Source organism: Pygocentrus nattereri, chromosome 20, assembly GCF_015220715.1.
Source record: "Pygocentrus nattereri isolate fPygNat1 chromosome 20, fPygNat1.pri, whole genome shotgun sequence".
Taxonomy (NCBI): Eukaryota; Metazoa; Chordata; class Actinopteri; order Characiformes; family Serrasalmidae; genus Pygocentrus; species Pygocentrus nattereri.
Window position 1 is genome coordinate 6,928,654 of NC_051230.1, and position 18,723 is coordinate 6,947,376.

General features: G+C 40.4%; 1 protein-coding gene across 1 annotated transcript in view; it reads left to right on the top strand.

Moving 5' to 3' along the window:
• imp4 (IMP U3 small nucleolar ribonucleoprotein 4) overlaps nt 1-17,127 on the top strand; it is a 17,587-nt gene extending 460 nt beyond the window's left edge. Inside the window, exons 2-9 of the mRNA XM_017711166.1 lie at nt 5,241-5,349; nt 5,807-5,890; nt 8,424-8,533; nt 8,732-8,864; nt 11,113-11,267; nt 14,138-14,232; nt 15,261-15,334; nt 16,535-17,127. Of these exons, the coding sequence (XP_017566655.1) occupies nt 5,241-5,349; nt 5,807-5,890; nt 8,424-8,533; nt 8,732-8,864; nt 11,113-11,267; nt 14,138-14,232; nt 15,261-15,334; nt 16,535-16,647 (873 nt within the window). The 3' untranslated portion in view covers nt 16,648-17,127. The remainder of the gene's footprint in view (nt 1-5,240; nt 5,350-5,806; nt 5,891-8,423; nt 8,534-8,731; nt 8,865-11,112; nt 11,268-14,137; nt 14,233-15,260; nt 15,335-16,534) is intronic.
• The last annotated feature ends 1,596 nt before the right edge of the window (nt 17,128-18,723 follow it).

The following is an 18,723-nucleotide window of genomic DNA, read 5'->3' on the forward strand; positions in this document are numbered from 1 at the left end:
TGCTTACTACACACTACAGTACCCTTCACTACACTACACTACACTACAGTTCACTACACTACACTACAGTTCACTACACTACAGTACCCTAACCTACACTACAGTTCACTACACTACACTACAGTTCACTACACTACAGTACCCTACATTACACTACAGTTCACTACACTACAGTTCACTACAAATAAAATACTAAAATACAGGACAAAACAATTAACTACAGTTCACTACACTAAACTACAGGACACAACATTTAACTACAGTTCACTACACTAAACTACAGGACACAACATTTAACTACAGTTCACTACACTGAACTACAGGACACAACGCTACACTACAGTTCACTACACTAAACTACAGGACACAACACTTAACTATAGTTCACTAAACTAAACTACAGCACACAACACTTAACTGCAGTTCACTACACCAAACTACAGGACACAACACTACACTACAGCACACTACACTGAACTACAGGACACAACGCTACACTACAGTTCACTACACTGAACTACAGGACACAACATTTAACTACAGTTCACTACACTGAACTACAGGACACAACATTTAACTACAGTTCACTACACTAAACTACAGGACACAACACTTAACTGCAGTTCACTACACTAAACTACAGGACACTACACTACAGTTCACTACACCGAACTACAGGACACAACACTTAACTATAGTTCACTAAACTACACTACAGCACACAACACTTAACTGCAGTTCACTACACCAAACTACAGGACACAACATTTAACTGCAGTTCACTACACCAAACTACAGGACACAACATTTAACTGCAGTTCACTACACCAAACTACAGGACACAACATTTAACTGCAGTTCACTACACTAAACTACAGGACACAACACTTAACTGCAGTTCACTACACTAAACTACAGGACACTACACTACAGTTCACTACACCGAACTACAGGACACAACACTTAACTATAGTTCACTAAACTACACTACAGCACACAACACTACACTACATTTCACTACACCAAACTACAGGACACAACATTTAACTGCAGTTCACTACACCAAACTACAGGACACAACATTTAACTGCAGTTCACTACACTAAACTACAGGACACAACACTTAACTATAGTTCACTAAACTACACTACAGCACACAACATTTAACTGCAGCTCACTACACCAAACTACAGGACACTGCAGTCCACTACACTACAGCACACTACACTAAACTACAGGATACTGCAGTTCACTACACTACAGTTCACTACACTAAACTACAGTTCACTACACTACAGCACAGAAGGCTGAGGTGTTACCCACTACACTACACTACACTACACCAGCCACTATAATGGGTCAGTGTTTTAAGGCCTTTATCTCAACAGTTTACGTGTGTGGCTATAAAGGACAGTTTGCCTCTTTGTTTAAAATGTCTTACTTTATAAACGTAAAATCAGTGGGACACAAATAGCACCAAAATTTTTGGAAAATGTAGTCCAGGAATCGAGACACGAAATTTAATAGACAGCATTCGGGATGTTTAAATTCATGTCGATGGCCTGTTCTGTTTTATTGAACTAAAATCAGTGCATTGATAACACACAGTTATGATCACTCTTATTTATTAGTGGTTTTACCAATGCATTAATAAATAAATAAATAAATGAACTAATGAATGAACACATGGCAGTGCTGTATACTTTGTAGGATTTGTGGCATCTTGTTTTCAATTGAATAGATGAAATTACGTTATCAGCCTTTACAAAGTGGAAATATTGGGAAGTTGGGATACCTCTGCTGGTCCTTATGTATTTTTACAAGTAATCCGATATTAACTGATAGAAGCACTGCTTTATGATGCTTTAATAAACTGCTTGTGTCCAGGGAAGAAGGCTCTTCATAAGAGACCAGACCTACAGTTTATTACGTGCAGCCCTTACAAAACGTTTTGTAAACTGCAAATCATTTGTGAACATGAGACTTAAAAACACAGGTGTGTAATATATCAGTTCAGAGTGTGAGGAAAGTGACTGCTGTCCACTTCTGTCCATCTGGCTTTTATGAAGATTGAGATCTGTTATACAGAGGCAGAAGATTTCTGATTAAAGAAGCGTCCTGATAGATGAAGAACATCTTTGGAGGCCTGTTATTTCCCAATAATTGTCGTGACACTGGGGGTAGGATGTTGTTGAAGAATATAGGTTAAATCTCACGGCTCAGGTTATCTGGACACAACCCAGTCTTGGACTGAAGTGCTCTGTTTAAGTTTCCCTGAACTGCCTGCAACCATCCTCCTCCTTCAGGTTCCACCGTCTAATCTTTGGTTCTGTCTTCACTTCACTCTTCCTCTTCTTTGTTTCTAACCTCATTCTACAGACAACCACCCTATGCTGCCTTGCTACACTTTCCATCTGACCTTCCGCATTTCTGTCTATGTATGGTGTGAAAGACAGAAACGTGGTCAGATGGTTGTAGATTTTGCAAAGAGAATGGAAATGACTGTGGTGAACACGTATTTTCAGAAGAGGGAAGAACACAGGATGACATACAAGAGTGGAGGGAGGTGCACACAGATGGATTATATCCTTAGCAGCAGATGCCACCTAAAGGAGATTGGAGATTGTAAAGTGGTACCAGGGGAAAGTGTAGCAAGGCAGCATAGGGTGGTTGTCTGTAGAATGAGGTTAGAAACAAAGAAGAGGAAGAGAGTGAAGACAGAGCCAAAGATTAGATGGTGGAAGCTGAAGGAGGAGGATGGTTGCAGGCAGTTCAGGGAAAAATTGCAACAGGCCCTTGGGGGCAGTGAGGAGCTACCTGAGGACTGGGAGACTACAGCTAAGGTGGTGAGAGAAACTGGCAAGAATGTGTTGGGTGTTTCGTCTGGTCAGAGGAAAGAAGACAAGGAAAGTTGGTGGAATGAGGAAGTCCAGGAGAGTATTCAGAAGAAAGAAGGCAGCTAAGAAAAAGTGGGATAACCAGAGAGATGAAGGAAGTAGGCAGGAGTACCGTGAGGCTAGTCACATAGCGAAAAGAATGGTGGCAAAGGCAAAGGCTCAGGCCTATGATGAGCTGTATGAGAGGCTGGACAGTAAAGAAGGAGTAAAGGACTTGTATCGTTTGGCTAAACAGAGAGATAGAGCTGGAAAGGATGTACAGCAGGTTAGGCTGATAAAGGATAGAGAGGGAAATGTACTAGTGAGTGAACAGAGAGTGTTGAGTAGATGGAAGGAGTACTTTGAAGAACTAATGAATGAGGAAAACGAGAGAGAGAGGAGGACAATGGGGGGAGAGATAGTGGATCAGGAAGTGCAGAGAATTAGTAAGGTGGAAGTGAGGGCAGCTTTAAAAAGGATGAAGAATGGAAAGGCAGTTGGTCCAGATGACATACCTGTGGAGGTATGGAGATGTTTAGGAGAGAAGGCAGTGGACTTTTTAACCAGGTTGTTTAACAAAATCCTGGAGAGTGAGAGGATGCCTGAGGAGTGGAGAAGCAGTGTACTGGTCCCCATTTTTAAGAACAAGGGTGATGTGCAGAACTGCAGTAACTACAGAGGTATAAAGTTGATGAGCCACACCATGAAGGTATGGGAAAGAGTTGTTGAAGCAAGGCTAAGGCGAGAGGTCCAGATCAGTGAGCAGCAGTTTGGGTTCATGCCCAGAAAGAGCACCACAGATGCAATTTTTGCATTGAGAGTGTTGGTAGAGAAGTACAGAGAAGGTCAGAAGGAGCTACATTGTGTGTTTGTGGATTTAGAGAAGGCATATGATAGGGTGCCAAGAGAGGAACTGTGGTACTGTATGAGGAAGTCAGGTGTAGCTGAAAAGTATGTTAGGGTGGTGCAGGACATGTATGAGGATAGTGAGACAGTGGTGAGGTGTGCAGTTGGAGTGACAAATGGTTTCAAGGTGAAGGTGGGGTTACATCAGGGATCAGCTTTGAGCCCCTTCTTGTTTGCAATGGTGATGGAAAGGTTGACAGATGAGGTCAGGCAGGAGGCTCCATGGACCATGATGTTTGCAGATGACATTGTAATCTGTGGTGAGAGTAGAGAGCAGGTGCAAGAGAATCTGGAGAGGTGGAGGTTTGCACTGGAGAGGAGAGGAATGAAGGTCAGTAGAGACAAGACGGAGTACATGTGTGTGAATGAGAAGGAGGCAGGTGGAAAGGTGAAGATGCAAGGAGTAGAGGCCGTAAAGGTGGATGACTTCAAATATCTTGGGTCAACCATCCAGAGCAATGGACAGTGTAGAAAAGAGGTGAAGAAGAGGGTGCAGGCAGGATGGAGTGGGTGGAGATGGGTGTCAGGGCTGATGTGTGACAGAAAGATAGCAGCAAGAGTGAAAGGGAAGGTTTACAAGACAGTAGTGCCTCCTGCTATGATGTACGGTTTGGAGACTGTGGCTCTGTCTAAAAGACAGGAGGCTGAGCTGGAGGTGGCGGAGATGACGATGCTGAGATTTTCGTTGGGAGTGACAAGGATGGACCAGATTAGAAATGAGCAGATCAGAGGGACAGTGAAGGTGGAGCAGTTTGGAGATAAAGCCAGAGAGGCCAGGTTGAGATGGTTTGGACTTGTGTTGAGGAGGAATAGTGGATATATTGGGCAAAGAATGTTGGAGATGGAGCTGCCGGGAAGAAGGAGAAGAGGTAGACCTCAGAGAAGGTTTATGGATGTAGTGAAGGTGGACATGGAGATGGTTGGTGTGAAAGTAGAGGAGGCAATGGATAGGGCAAAATGGAGGCAGATGATCCGCTGTGGCGACCCCTAAAGGGAGCAGCCAGAAGAAGAAGAAGAAGAAGAAGAAGAAGTACCAGTTATCCTTTACATTGTGTGTACATTTCAAGATGAATAGACCAAAAGAAGCAGGCCAAAATAATGTGGAAAAAAATTCTGGAATTCTCTGAACTGCAAACACTGCTTTGATTAGCCTTCATGGCTAATGGATGGTTGATTAGGCAAGCATTTAGAAATGGTGATTGAAAAAATGAGCTTTAGTTGGTTGAAGCGATGTGAACTCACAACCATCTCCTGTTTGGGAACACTTCGTTTTCCGGCAAGTACAACAGTAAAGGACAATGAGGGTTGGATTGAATGGTGACAGTATGCCGGTGTTACATAAGTATCAAATATCCTATGCGTACAAGTTAATGCTGATCTGTTGATGGTGCTTTATAGTCCAGGACCCGGCATAATCTGTGTTCTGCTGAAATAATCTTGCTGAATGTTTTGGTGCAGCTTCGACGCGAGGTCCGGCTCAGGAAGGAGTACCTGTACAGGAAGGCCCAGGAGGACCGACTGCGGTCCATCGAGGAGAAGAAAGACAAGCTCAAATCTGCATTAGATGGTGAGGCTTTGACTTATGTATCTTTCAAAGCCTGAAAAACCCAGCTTTAATTTTTCATTCTGGTTGTTTTGGCCTACTTGTTTCTGTCTTTTAAGTTATAAATACTTGATACAAGATGTTTGAGGTGACGTTCACAATACTAGATTATGGATTCTATATATTTTTATGAGGTTTTTTAAACAGAATGCACCAGCAAATCACTATTGTCACATTTCAGAAAGAATCTAAAAATCTTTTTCAGCACTTTAGGACATCCAGCCACAGTGGACTGTGTTACTGTGGAGTTTATTTAGATATTATACATTGATGATTATTAGTCACTCTGTAATTGACTTAATCTTCTAAAGTCTTTTCTGTGATTGGTATTGAGTATCGGATTGCTTCCATTTCTAGAAGCTGTGTGTCATTTGCTTTGCAGTTTGAGTTTTCAGGATGCTCTTTCTTTTCCTTCACACAGAGAACCGTCTTATACCCACTGAAGTTCGCAAAGAGGCGCTGCAGCTCCAGAAGCTGTTGGAGTTTGATGATGAGGGCGGAGAAGGTAACACATTTTATGGAATTGTCTTGTCTTCAGAAATAACATGTCTGTGGACATTTTTAAACGATTGTGTTAATTGTGAATGATTTTGATTATTTAGGGATGAAAAAGGCCTTAAGTTCTGTTCTGGTAGTGATAATAAGTACTTATAATTTAACTACTTCCTTAATAAGGGATTCTTCAATGGATTTTTGCTAAAGACAGTGGTCAGTGATGGAGACCTTGTTGATTATGGTTCTTTAAATTTTTGTATAATTCAATTATTGAGATGTAAACCACTCAGAGTGGTTTGATGTGAAATAGTTCATCAACATAACAGCAACGACTCTGATTTTCTACAGTGGTGATGATGTGAACCAGGGCTTGCAGTGTCAAAAATAGCCAATGTTTACTGTCAAACTATGCAAATTTTGGACAGTTATTTTCACCAATGACAAACCATCATTGTTCTGCAGTTGTCAGCTGACAAGCCTATAATTAGGGATGCAAATTTAAACTGGATTCAGGTTCTGATTAGTTTGGGAAAGCAGTTGTAAAATACTTGACTATAGAACATAGTACTGATAGGTACTAAACAAGTATATGTAGTAAATGGTCTATAGCAGTATTAAATACAGTAAAAGGTAGTAAAAGGCTGGACCCCCTTTTGCCTTCAGAACTGTCTTAATTCTTCATGGCAGACTTTCAACAAGGTGTTGGAAACGTTCCTCAGAGATTTTGGTTGGTTATTTGAGTTCCTGTTGCCTTTCTATCATCTGGAACCAGTCTGCCCATTCTCCTCTGACCTCTCACATCAACAAGGCATTTTCGTCCACACAACTGACCGCTCACTGGATATTTCCTCTTTTTCGGACCGTTCTCTGTAAACCCTAGAGATGGTTGTGTGTGAAAATCCCAGCAGATCAGCAGTTTCTGAAATACTCAGACCAGCCCGTCTGGCACCAACAACCACGCCACGTTCAAAGCTACTTAAATCCCCTTTCTTCCCCGTTCTGATGCTCAGTCTGCACTTCAGCAAGTTGTCTTGACCACCTCTACATGCCTAAATGCACTGAGTTGTGGCCGTGTGATTGGCTGATTAGCTATTTGTCTTAACAAGCAATTGAACAGGTGTACCTAATAAAGTGGCTGGTGAGTGTATAATTACAGGCTATTGAAAGTTAAAAATTTAAGCGTGTATTTATATTCACTGTGTTGCCTTACGACACGCAGCATGTACATGTGCAGGGGTGCTTAAGGAACTCATTTAACTGTAATGCCAGTATTCGAATACTGGAATCCCTGTTGGGCTATTCTTGTTTTATTGCAAGAAGACAGAGAAAACATGCAGGCCAACACTTTAGTGAAGCATGAATATTTTGCTCATATTTGCGACTAAGTATGCTTTGCAAGTCTGAAGCATGAGCACTTGAATGTGAGCTTGTTGATTCTTTGTTATGGACCTGACTCAGAAGGCAGAGAGTGTGCAGCTTTGTCACTAAGTAGACGGATGTAGCTGATGTTAGCCAGGTCCAGAAACAGTGATGCTGTATTTCTCTGACGAATAACATGTTGGCACATCGTCCATCGAGGGGAAAGAACCTCTTGTAAAAGACAGTGAGTCCTCCTCAGCATCCACATTGACACAGGTTAGCTCTGTTCTTGGCTCATGTGAAGAGGCAGCATCCGTTACAAATCCAAGACAACGAACCTCGGCTGTTTTTGGATGGTAGAAGCTGTTTAAGTGTATTCTGTATGCTGCTGTTTTATTGGCAGTCACCTAAAAAATTAAGCCTACAGCTATATATATATATATATATATATATATATATATATATATATATATATATATATATATATATATATATATATATATATATGTATGTATATATATATATATATATATATATATGTATATATATATATATATATATATATATATAAAAAAGCACGCACAGAGTCCTGACCTCAACCGACAGAACACCTTTGGGATGAATTAGAGTGGAGACTGTGAGCCAGACCTTCTCATCCAACATCAGTGTCTGACCTCACAAATGCGCTTCTGGAAGAACGGTCAAAAATTCCCATAAACACACACTAAACCTTGTGGAAAGCCTTCCCAGAAACAAAAACTTTTGTAAAACAATGTCTTCAACATTTAATGCAATAACTTTCTGTGATGAAGCTTTTAGAGGCATTGAACTCTTCAGACATCTGGTTCCTGTCACCACCACTGCGAACAATTCGGAAGTTTCTCTAAAACAGCTTTTCGACAGATACAGGTGTGATAAGGGGTTCAGTTGATCACTTCCTTTCCTGAAAAAAAAATGCACTTCAAAAGTCTTCACTTTTACTAGTGCCAAAAAACCACTTGCACAACCACAAACACACATGCTGATATAGATCGTTAGTTAATACATCAGCAAATCAGCCCTGGTTGTATGTAAGATCCTAATGCAGATAATCTGTAGCATTCCGACTCAAAGCTGTAGCCAGAAATAGACCAAATCCACCATCCGTCAATCTTTTCAATGCAATCTGCTTCTGTTTGGCGCAGGTGTCAGCTCTCATATTGACGACGAATACAAGTGGGCCGGCGTGGAAGACCCTAAAATCATGGTCACAACTTCCAGAGACCCGAGCTCCAGGCTTAAGATGTTTGCCAAGGTGGGGTGAATTTAAAATTGATTGGATCGATCGATTCTTTACTAAGTCCATCATCAGATACGAGCAACTTGCAGCTGTTGTTGTCGTTACTGAATCTTAACTGGATATCAGGTTGTTTCTCATGCCACACATAAAATAACATCAGCTTGTGGTTAATGTGGTAATAAATGCCAGCTGAATTTCTTTATGTTTCTACAGGAAGTGAAGCTTATGTTTCCAGGGGCCCAACGCATGAACAGAGGAAACCATGAAGTTAAATCGTTGGTGCACGCCTGCAAGGCCAACAGCGTCACTGACCTGGTTATAGTCCACGAGACTAGAGGGCAGCCTGGTAAGAGACTGTGGGATCGTGATGGAGACCATGTGAAAAATATATCGGAACTTGTGTTTTTGGAGTTTATAGTTTTGACAGTTTTCTTCTTTCTTGGGATGTGGAAGACTCGCAACTTATTCACAAGACTAGTTGAATGCAAAACCTACTGTATTTCCTTTTTTGGGTGTTCCTTTTAGTGCACAATGGCCTTTTCACCCAAAACGGTCCCCATATAAGGGTTGTGTGTTTTTATGTATCAAAAGCAGCTTCGTTTTTATGTGACCATCTACCAGCTTCTCTTTTATCCCTTAAACAGCCTGATTTTGTTACTGTTCCTTTAAGATCTTGGGGGTATTTCACAAAGCAGGAATTCAGCAAGCTGGATGACTTAAGACAGAAGTTGAGAATTGTCCAATAGGAATGCTTCTTAGCTGATGGACAAGCTCATTTTTTTTCCCTGCTTTTATCTGAATAACTGAGAAATGCTGCTTGTGAAATAGTTCCCTGTTTTCTGATTGGCTGCCTCATTCAGGAAGCAGTCCAGGCTGAAACACTCCTTATAACCTCAGTGTGAATGAGCAGAGCTAAAGGGCTGTAAGCTGAATAGGCAGATGTGTTTTCTAGACATCATTAAAACAGTGAACTGTATATAAACACTATATATGTGTTTATATACACTATGTTGACAAGTGTTCACTCAGCCGTCCAAATAATTTAATTCAGGTGTTCCAATCACTTCCATGGCCACAGGTGTATAAAGCCGAGCCCCTAGGCCTGCAGACTGCTTCTACAGACATTAGTGAAAGAATGGGTCACTCTCAGGAGCTCAGTGAATTCCAGCGTGGTGCCGTGATCGGACGCCACCTGTGCAACAAGTCCAGTCGTGAAATTTCCTCACTACTAAATATTCCACAGTCAACTGTCAGTGGGATTATAACAAAGTGGAAGTGATTGGGAACGACAGCAACTCAGCCACGAAGTGGTCGACCACATAAAATGACAGAGCGGGGTCAGCGGATGCTGAGGGGCATAGTGCACAGAGGTCACCAACTTTCTGCAGAGTCAATCACCACAGACCTCCAAACTTCATGTGGCCTTCAGATCAGCTCACGAACCGCGTAGAGAGCTTCATGGAATGGGTTTCCATGGCCGAGCAGCTGCATCCAAGCCTTACATCACCAAGCACAATGCAAAGCGTGGAATGCAGTGGTGTAAAGCGCCGCCACTGGACTCTAGAGCAGTGGAGACGTCTCACACTCATCCATCTGGCAATGCGATGGACGAGTCTGGGTTTGGCCGTTGCTGTATATTAATGTGAAACACGTTGTGCAGGGGCCTACGCAAAGTTCAGCAATGGTAGTTAAATGCAAAGATATGTTCCTGATTTTAAAATTCTTTTTAAATGTTGAAGTAGCAAACACGGTCATCGCCCTTACCTGCCGAGTGTATGTTGTGATGCGAAGGTACCCAGATGTTACTGTGTTGTAGATTTGCCACCACAGACGCCCTTGAATATGTTTTATTTTATAAAGCTTAGCGTTATGTTCGAAAAGAAGAAACAGGGGGAAAAAACCTTTTCGTTTTACCACCGTTGCGGGCTCACCTGTCCTGGTTTCAGCTACACCACCAACAAACCCGCAGTATACAGTGGTATGTGAAAGTTTAGGCCCCGCTGGTCACATTGCATATTTTGTTGCTGTTGTAAGTGAAAGTAGGTGAACACATCTTCTACAGAGGACATATTTCTGCACAGTTACTGTTTACTTGCTGCTTTTAACAGTTATTGTGCACTAAAAAAATTCACACGTTTTTAAATGTGCCATAACGTTTAAACAGGTCACTTTTTATCTGTTTTTTACAGTGTCTTATGTTTAGAAAATAAAATGTAATTGTGCATTAAAATGTGCAGAAGTGTGTTCTCTCTAGAAGATGTGTACTTATTGTCTCACTGTATCTAGAATGTATCTAGATCAATTGAGGCTGATCTGCTGATTGAGTGGAGCTGTTTATTTTGCAGGTACTGCTACTAGACAATAGTCACGTTTACATGCAGCCTAATAGTCCATTAATAATCCGACTAATAGCTCAAACGGAATAGAAGACGTCCATGTAAACACCTAAATCAAAATGTTGTTTTTCGTTTGCAGAATGTTGATAAAAATGACAGAATTCAAGATTTTATCAACATTGAACCTGTGGTACGGTCACAGGGATGCGCTTGAGGTCGGGCTGTACCGTGACTTACAGTGTGTTTCTTGTTTCCTAGACGGTTTAGTCGTGTGCCACCTTCCTTTTGGACCGACGGCATACTTCACTCTGTACAATGTGGTAATGAGACATGACGTCCCAGACATTGGCACCATGTCCGAGGCCTTCCCCCACCTCATCTTTCACAACTTCACCTCTCGTCTGGGCAGGCGGGTGAGTCGTAGGCCTTCTTTAAGGATTTAAAAGGTTGAAAGATCATTTAAGAAAATGAATTATGTTTCTTTTTTAAAAAGTACCTCATTTTTCAAATGTTTGGGTCTGACCAGCATCATGGAACGGTTACATAGTGGTATTTTAAATAGTATCTAGTGGCATCTAAATATCAGGAAATCAATCTCAACGTTTTATTTCCTATGTGGGGTTTCACACATGCTAGATTAAATGTTAAGCGGATTCAAAATAGGAAGTAAAACCAGCAAAACCCCCAATCCTTATTGCATCTTAGCACCTTAGTAAAGTTCTGGCCTTAGCAGATCATCAAGATAAGCTCCTGATGTGCTAAACATGTTTTTCTTACTATGGGCTGACTTGTTCTACTGTGAGTCTCTCTAAGAATTATTGTTATTCATGCCTCCAGCTTTCCAGTGGAAATGAGATTTTAATATAGTAGATGGGCAGGATTAATCTGTCAGAAGAAATCCACGGAAATGTTCTATATGTGACTATATTTTAACGTTATTGTTACCAGTTTGTCCTCTATGGTTTTCACAGCACTTCAGATTTTATATATATATATATATATATATATATATATATATATATATATATATATATATATATATATATATATATATATATACATACATATACACACACACACACAGAGTACCATGCGGAAGTTTTAGGCATCTAAGTAAATGTTTAAACTACCTCTGCAGTGACTTTATCACAATATACTTCAGAATAAAGTCATATTCATAATTCAAATAACACTTTTCTCAGTAAATGAACACAAACTACAAAAATAGATTTTGAAAATGTCTTGGGTGCCTAAGACTTTCGCACAGTACTGTATATAGTCAGTACTTGTAAAAGGAGTGAACCTGATGGATCATAAAAAAGACCAATTCTAATGCCTGCGATCAACAGCAAACATGTTATAGTAACTGCATAGAAACAAGTAGCGAACGGAGGATATAATGTTCTAGAACACTGTGAACGGGGGGATATAATGTTCTAGAACACTGAACGGGGAGATATAATGTTCTAGAACACGGTGAATGGGGGGATATAATATTCTAGACCACTGTGAATGGGAGGGGGGATATTATATTCTAGACCACTGTGAATGGGAGGGGGGATATTATATTCTAGACCACTGTGAACAGGGGGATATAATATTCTAGAACCCTGTGAACGGGGGGATATAATATTCTAGACCACTGTGAATGGGGGGATATAATATTCTAGACCACTGTGAACAGGGGGATATAATATTCTAGAACCCTGTTAACGGGGGGATATAATATTCTAGACCACTGTGAATGGGGGGATATAATATTCTAGACCACTGTGAACAGGGGGATATAATATTCTAGAACCCTGTGAACGGGGGGATATAATATTCTAGACCACTGTGAATGGGGAGATATAATATTCTAGAACACTGTGAATGGGGAGATATAATATTCTAGAACACTGTGAACGGGGGGGGGGGTATTATATTCTAGACCACTGTGAACGGGGTGGGGGGGTATTATATTCTAGACCACTATGAATGGGGGGATATAATATTCTAGAACACTGTGAATGGGGGGGATATATTCTAGACCACAGTGAATGGGGAGATATAATATTCTAGAACACTGTGAATGGGGAGATATAATATTCTAGAACACTGTGAATGGGGAGATATAATATTCTAGACCACTGCGAATGGGGAGATATAATATTCTAGACCACAGTGAATGGGGAGATATAATATTCTAGACCACTGCGAATGGGGGGGGATATAATATTCTAGAACACTGCGAATGGGGAGATATAATATTCTAGACCACTGTGAATGGGGGGGGATGTAATATTCTAGAACACTGAACGGGGGGATATAATATTCTAGACCACTGTGAATGGGGGGGATATAATATTCTAGACCACTGCGAATGGGGAGATATAATATTCTAGACCACAGTGAATGGGGAGATATAATATTCTAGACCACTGCGAATGGGGGGGATATAATATTCTAGAACACTGCGAATGGGGAGATATAATATTCTAGACCACTGTGAATGGGGGGGGGTGTAATATTCTAGAACACTGAACGGGGGGATATAATATTCTAGACCACTGCGAATGGGGGGGATATAATATTCTAGACCACTGCGAATGGGGAGATATAATATTCTAGAACACTGTGAATGGGGGGGGGGCTGTAATATTCTAGAACCCTGTGAATGGGGGGATATAATATTCTAGAACACTGTGAACGGGGGGGATATATTCTAGACCACAGTGAATGGGGGGATATAATATTCTAGAACACTGTGAATGGGCGGGATATATTCTAGACCACAGTGAATGGGGAGATATAATATTCTAGACCACTGCGAATGGGGAGATATAATATTCTAGACCACTGCGAATGGGGAGATATAATATTCTAGACCACAGTGAATGGGGAGATATAATATTCTAGACCACTGCGAATGGGGGGGATATAATATTCTAGAACACTGCGAATGGGGAGATATAATATTCTAGACCACTGTGAATGGGGGGGGGATGTAATATTCTAGAACACTGAACGGGGGGATATAATATTCTAGACCACTGCGAATGGGGAGATATAATATTCTAGAACACTGTGAATGGGGGGGGGCTGTAATATTCTAGAACCCTGTGAATGGGGGGATATAATATTCTAGAACACTGTGAACGGGGGGGCTGTAATAGTCTAGAACCCTGTGAATGGTGGCGAACAATGCGACAGTCATGGTGTTTGGGGGGTTTTTAAGAATGTTTTGTTGGTCAGGCTTTAAGAAGCAGTACTGAGACTGAAACTCAGAGATTCTCGCACACAGGTGTCCAACATCCTGAAGTACCTGTTTCCTGTACCCAAAGAGGACAGCAGACGTGTTATAACCTTCGCTAATCAAGACGACTTCATCTCCTTCCGGTGAGTTTTGTTCTTTCTGCTTGTTTTTCAGGTGATGGCGTCGTCTTGCTGTCTTCATGTGGTACTTTCTGACTTTCAGTCACGTTGTGTAGCTGGAGAACTAGTCTGTGAAACAGTGCCAGAAAAGGCAGATGAAGAACCAGATTGGGGGGTCTTCAGGTTTTTTTTGATGTTTGTTTTGATGAAAATTTCAGCATAATTTAATTCTCTTCATGTAGACAATGTCATTGAGAGTGGTTTGATGTGAAATGGTTGAAATGTAGAGAAACTTGCAAATTGCAAGTACAGACATTTTATTTTACCATCCAAAACATTTGTCTTCTGTATTTTTAGAAATTATTCTGATAAGGATTAAATAGTGATGCATCTGAAATGTGTTTTTTTCCCCAGGGGGCTGTTTTGCATCACAGTGCATGTACAGTCTGTCATAAATAGAATAAAAACATACATTTAAGCAAATATTTTCTCAATCATCTCAATGCGTGTTTCATGCGTCAGGCAACGTATTCATAACCATTTTGCTTAATAACTTCCTACCAGTTCACTTTTAAAGGCTTTATACACTTCTTGGTTCTAATCACCACCACTGGGAACAATTCCGACCCAGTAATTCCTCTAGAACTGAGAATTTCACACCAAACTTCTCTGAAAGAATCTGTCCACGTCTTAACAATTGAGTTATGCAAATATTTTGAAAAATAAGGAATTCCCTGTTAAGAAAACACAAATTGAGTCAGTTTTCCATGTAGTTACTCTGTAGTGACTGTAAACTATTATTAAACATCAGCTTTTAACCTTGCAGTAGCAGCGTGGCTGCATGTTCGGTCGTACAGGCGTAGTCAGATATGAGCGTAGTCATTCTTCACTCATATTTAAGAACATTTCACTGATATTTGAAGGATGAGGTTGAAGGTGATTTACTGTCCACATGCAGTTTAATGAGGAAAGCCTGAATTTGAACGTTTGGTTGGTGTTCGTGTGTAGAGACTGCACAGCTTATCAAGTGCATTTCCTTTTGTATGTTACAGACATCACACTTACAAGAAGACTGACCACAAGAACATTGAGCTGACAGAAGTTGGACCCAGGTTTGACATGAAATGTAAGCAGCTTGGACACTTTACACACAAAGCTGTTTCACTGACTGAAGTAAATGTTATAACAATGTTTATTGGTATAGTGCTAAATTATTTCATGGTGAGCTTCAAAATTTTTCTGAGCATATCAGGGATGTCACTGTGTGAAAGTCTTAGGCACCCAAGACACAAAATCTATTTATTTGTGTAGTTTGTGTTTATTTGCTGAGAAAAGTGTTAATATTTGAATAAACAATAATGAATAATATTTGCCTCTCCTCGAGGAAGCCCAGTATTATATGTAGTTAAAAAGCAGCTCCTGGTTTGACCAATCAGTGCTCAGTAAATTGAGCTCATGATGTCATTGATGATATTAACGAGTCTCTGTGGCGGCTGTGAAGGTGTCCAGGAAAAATATGGACCCGAGAAATTCTTGTTACTTTTTACTGTTTTTTATGTTTATTTGAATTATGAATACGACTTTATTCTAATGTATATTGTGATAAACTCACTGCTGAGGTCAACTGGTTAAAATTTTGCTTAGATGCCTAAAAGTTTCACACAGTACTGTGTGTGTGTGTGTGTGTATGTGTGTGTATATATATATATATATATATATATATATATACACACACACAATTATATAATATTAATAATAATTATTATTATTGTTATTGTTATTATTATTAACATATGCATGTGTTTAAAAAATTAGCCCACTACTGTAGACTGTTTTTTCTCACAATAGCTAAAATCCAGGGTCGTGACATTTTCCACTTTCTCAGTTTTAGATTATATTAAAGTTTAGCATTAATAAAGTTAATGAACCTACGCTTCATGAATTTCTTTGTTTTGGTGAATTTTAAGCAAATGACACAGTTAATCGTCAGGACTCCATGCAAAGTGCACTAAAACACCTTTGGCCACAGGGACTCTGCTATTTTGTTACGTTTAAAACGCTCAAATCAAAAATCACTGAAACTGGAACGCGGGATCACTTAATATGTCAATATCACGATATACTGGTGTAGGTGATAAATCACCAGCGCTCTGCTGAACGTTTGCTGTGAAATTTTCTTTTTTTTCCCCATGGAAAATTGATGTGTAGACTGTTGGCCGTACCCCCCACAGCGAGCGACAGCCTGCAGGAACCGAAACATTTGATTTGATTTATTTGTTCCTTCCTTAAATAACACAGTTTTTTTTCTCTTCCGTCTTGTTCTCAGTGTACATGATCAAGCTGGGCACTCTGGAGAATGAGAGCACAGCGGATGTGGAGTGGCGCCACCATGCGTACACGCGCACGGCCAAAAAGAAGAAGTTCTTAAGTGTGGAGTAGCAACACGTCGCTGTGATCTCGTGCGGAGGTTTTGTGGCTTGTTCACGTTGCTTTTCACTGAATTTTCTCAGTGAGAATATAGTGGGAGGAAATCTGATCTCCGTTTCCATCAAAGCAAATTACCCAGACTCGCGTGCCACATAATACATACTGATTTTCACGGTACAGTGGGTCTTATTCCCAATCCAACAGTATTCCTGACTCAGCTCAGAATACGCAGTGAGTTAAAGTAGGGAAAACTCGGATATGCAGTGCATTTAGTCGCCGGCACTGAAAGCGTTTTTTGGTGAATGCTGTATATAAAGGGATGTGTTTACTATTTATTCCTGTTCTCTGATGTTCCTCTGTGTGTTCCTCATGAATTTGATGGCGCAAACTCTGTGACCAGTGCTTGGTGGAAGAATTGAATATTTTATGCTCCGTTTTTTAACCAAGCTGTTGAATTTCTCCAGTTACATTAAATTCAAAGTTTTGATCAAAGGGCTGTTTTATGATTTTATTACATTCACTGCATTTGGCTGACGCTCTTATCCAGAGCGGCTTACAACTTGGTCATTTTACACAGGCGAAGGTGGTGTTAGGAGTCTTGCCCAAGGACTCTTATTGGTATAGTGTAGGGCGTTTACCCAGGCTGGGGATTAAACCCTAGTCTACAGCATAGAAGGCGGAGGTGCTACCCACTACACCAACCAACCACAATTTATTAAGTTCATTATAGGAAATACACTTTGTTGTTTTGGCTTTCTAAATCCTACGGTCTGGATTTGATGTTGCGCGATGACTCGGGGCTTCTGCCGACTAATTGTTCCGCCGTGTCTTTGTGACAAGGGTCATCTTAGCAGTTCTACATTCAAACATTTATAAGACCTTTGCGATCAGGTTTGAGACTCTGCTGTCAATGCTGACCTGAACGAGGCCTCAACACTTTAGAGAATTGGCGCACACACAAAAACAGACTTGGTCAGAACGTGGTCTGTTCATTGACTTTGATTTTTATTGAATGATATAGTTTTGCACCTTCAGCATTCACTAGCTGACGCCAGCTCTCAGTCGTGTATTAAGTGGCTCATATCAAGGAAAAACTAAAAATTCCCTCCCTTTTTTTTTTGGAAATGGAAGCGTTTGATGTAGTATGTAAACACTGTACATACAGTCTGCATGTAGAGCTAAGCTCAAAAAAAAACAGCTTAGAATGATCCACCACCCAAATAGCACCTGCTCTGTGAGGGTCCATGGGGGTCCTGACCACTGAAGAACAGGGTAACAGAGTATCAGAGAAACAGATGGACTACAGTCTGTAACTGTAGAACTACAAAGACCAGCTATACAGTAAGTGGAGCTGATAAAATGGGCAATGAGCGTAGAAACAAGGACGTGGTCATAGCGTTACGTCGGATCGGTGTATGAAATTGCTGCAAAGAAAAGATGTCAGGTGTCTAGACGAAGCAAATGCATAGGAGCTTCTGGAGCCTTTTGTTTTTTTTTTTTTTTTATTATTGTATTTTAAACTTTGTAAAAAGTATTGTACTTTTACTCATGTGATATTTCAAGGTCTTCAAAGTGTCTGCATTTTACTGTTGACATTTTTCTGCGTTTTGAATAAACAGTCAGTTTAGGTTCTAGCAAAATATTATTTAAAAATAAAATCCAAACATATGCGTACCTTGGCCCGCTCATCTCGAGATGTTTTATTATGACCCTTTCAGTCGTTTGACACTCCTGGTGTAAAGGGTACAACAATAAAACAGCCTGCTTCGTTCTGCAGGATAAACAGAGGTGGGGAAATTGTTATTTCGATGAACTTCAACAGGTTTTGGTACGTTAAAGGCATACAAATGTCCTCAGGGAAAATAATAGAATACAAGACAAAATATATGATGGAGACCCTTTATTTTACTGTCCGAACTCATGTTTATCCTAGATGCCCCCCGCCTGCCCCACATTGTTTTCAGTATTTATAAACATTCCCACCACCAAGTCACAATGATTCAACAAAACTGACCAAGGCCTTTTATTTTGGCATCGGCTGTGTTCCAATATGTGTACTTGTGTACTAGAATGCTTAGTGTACACATA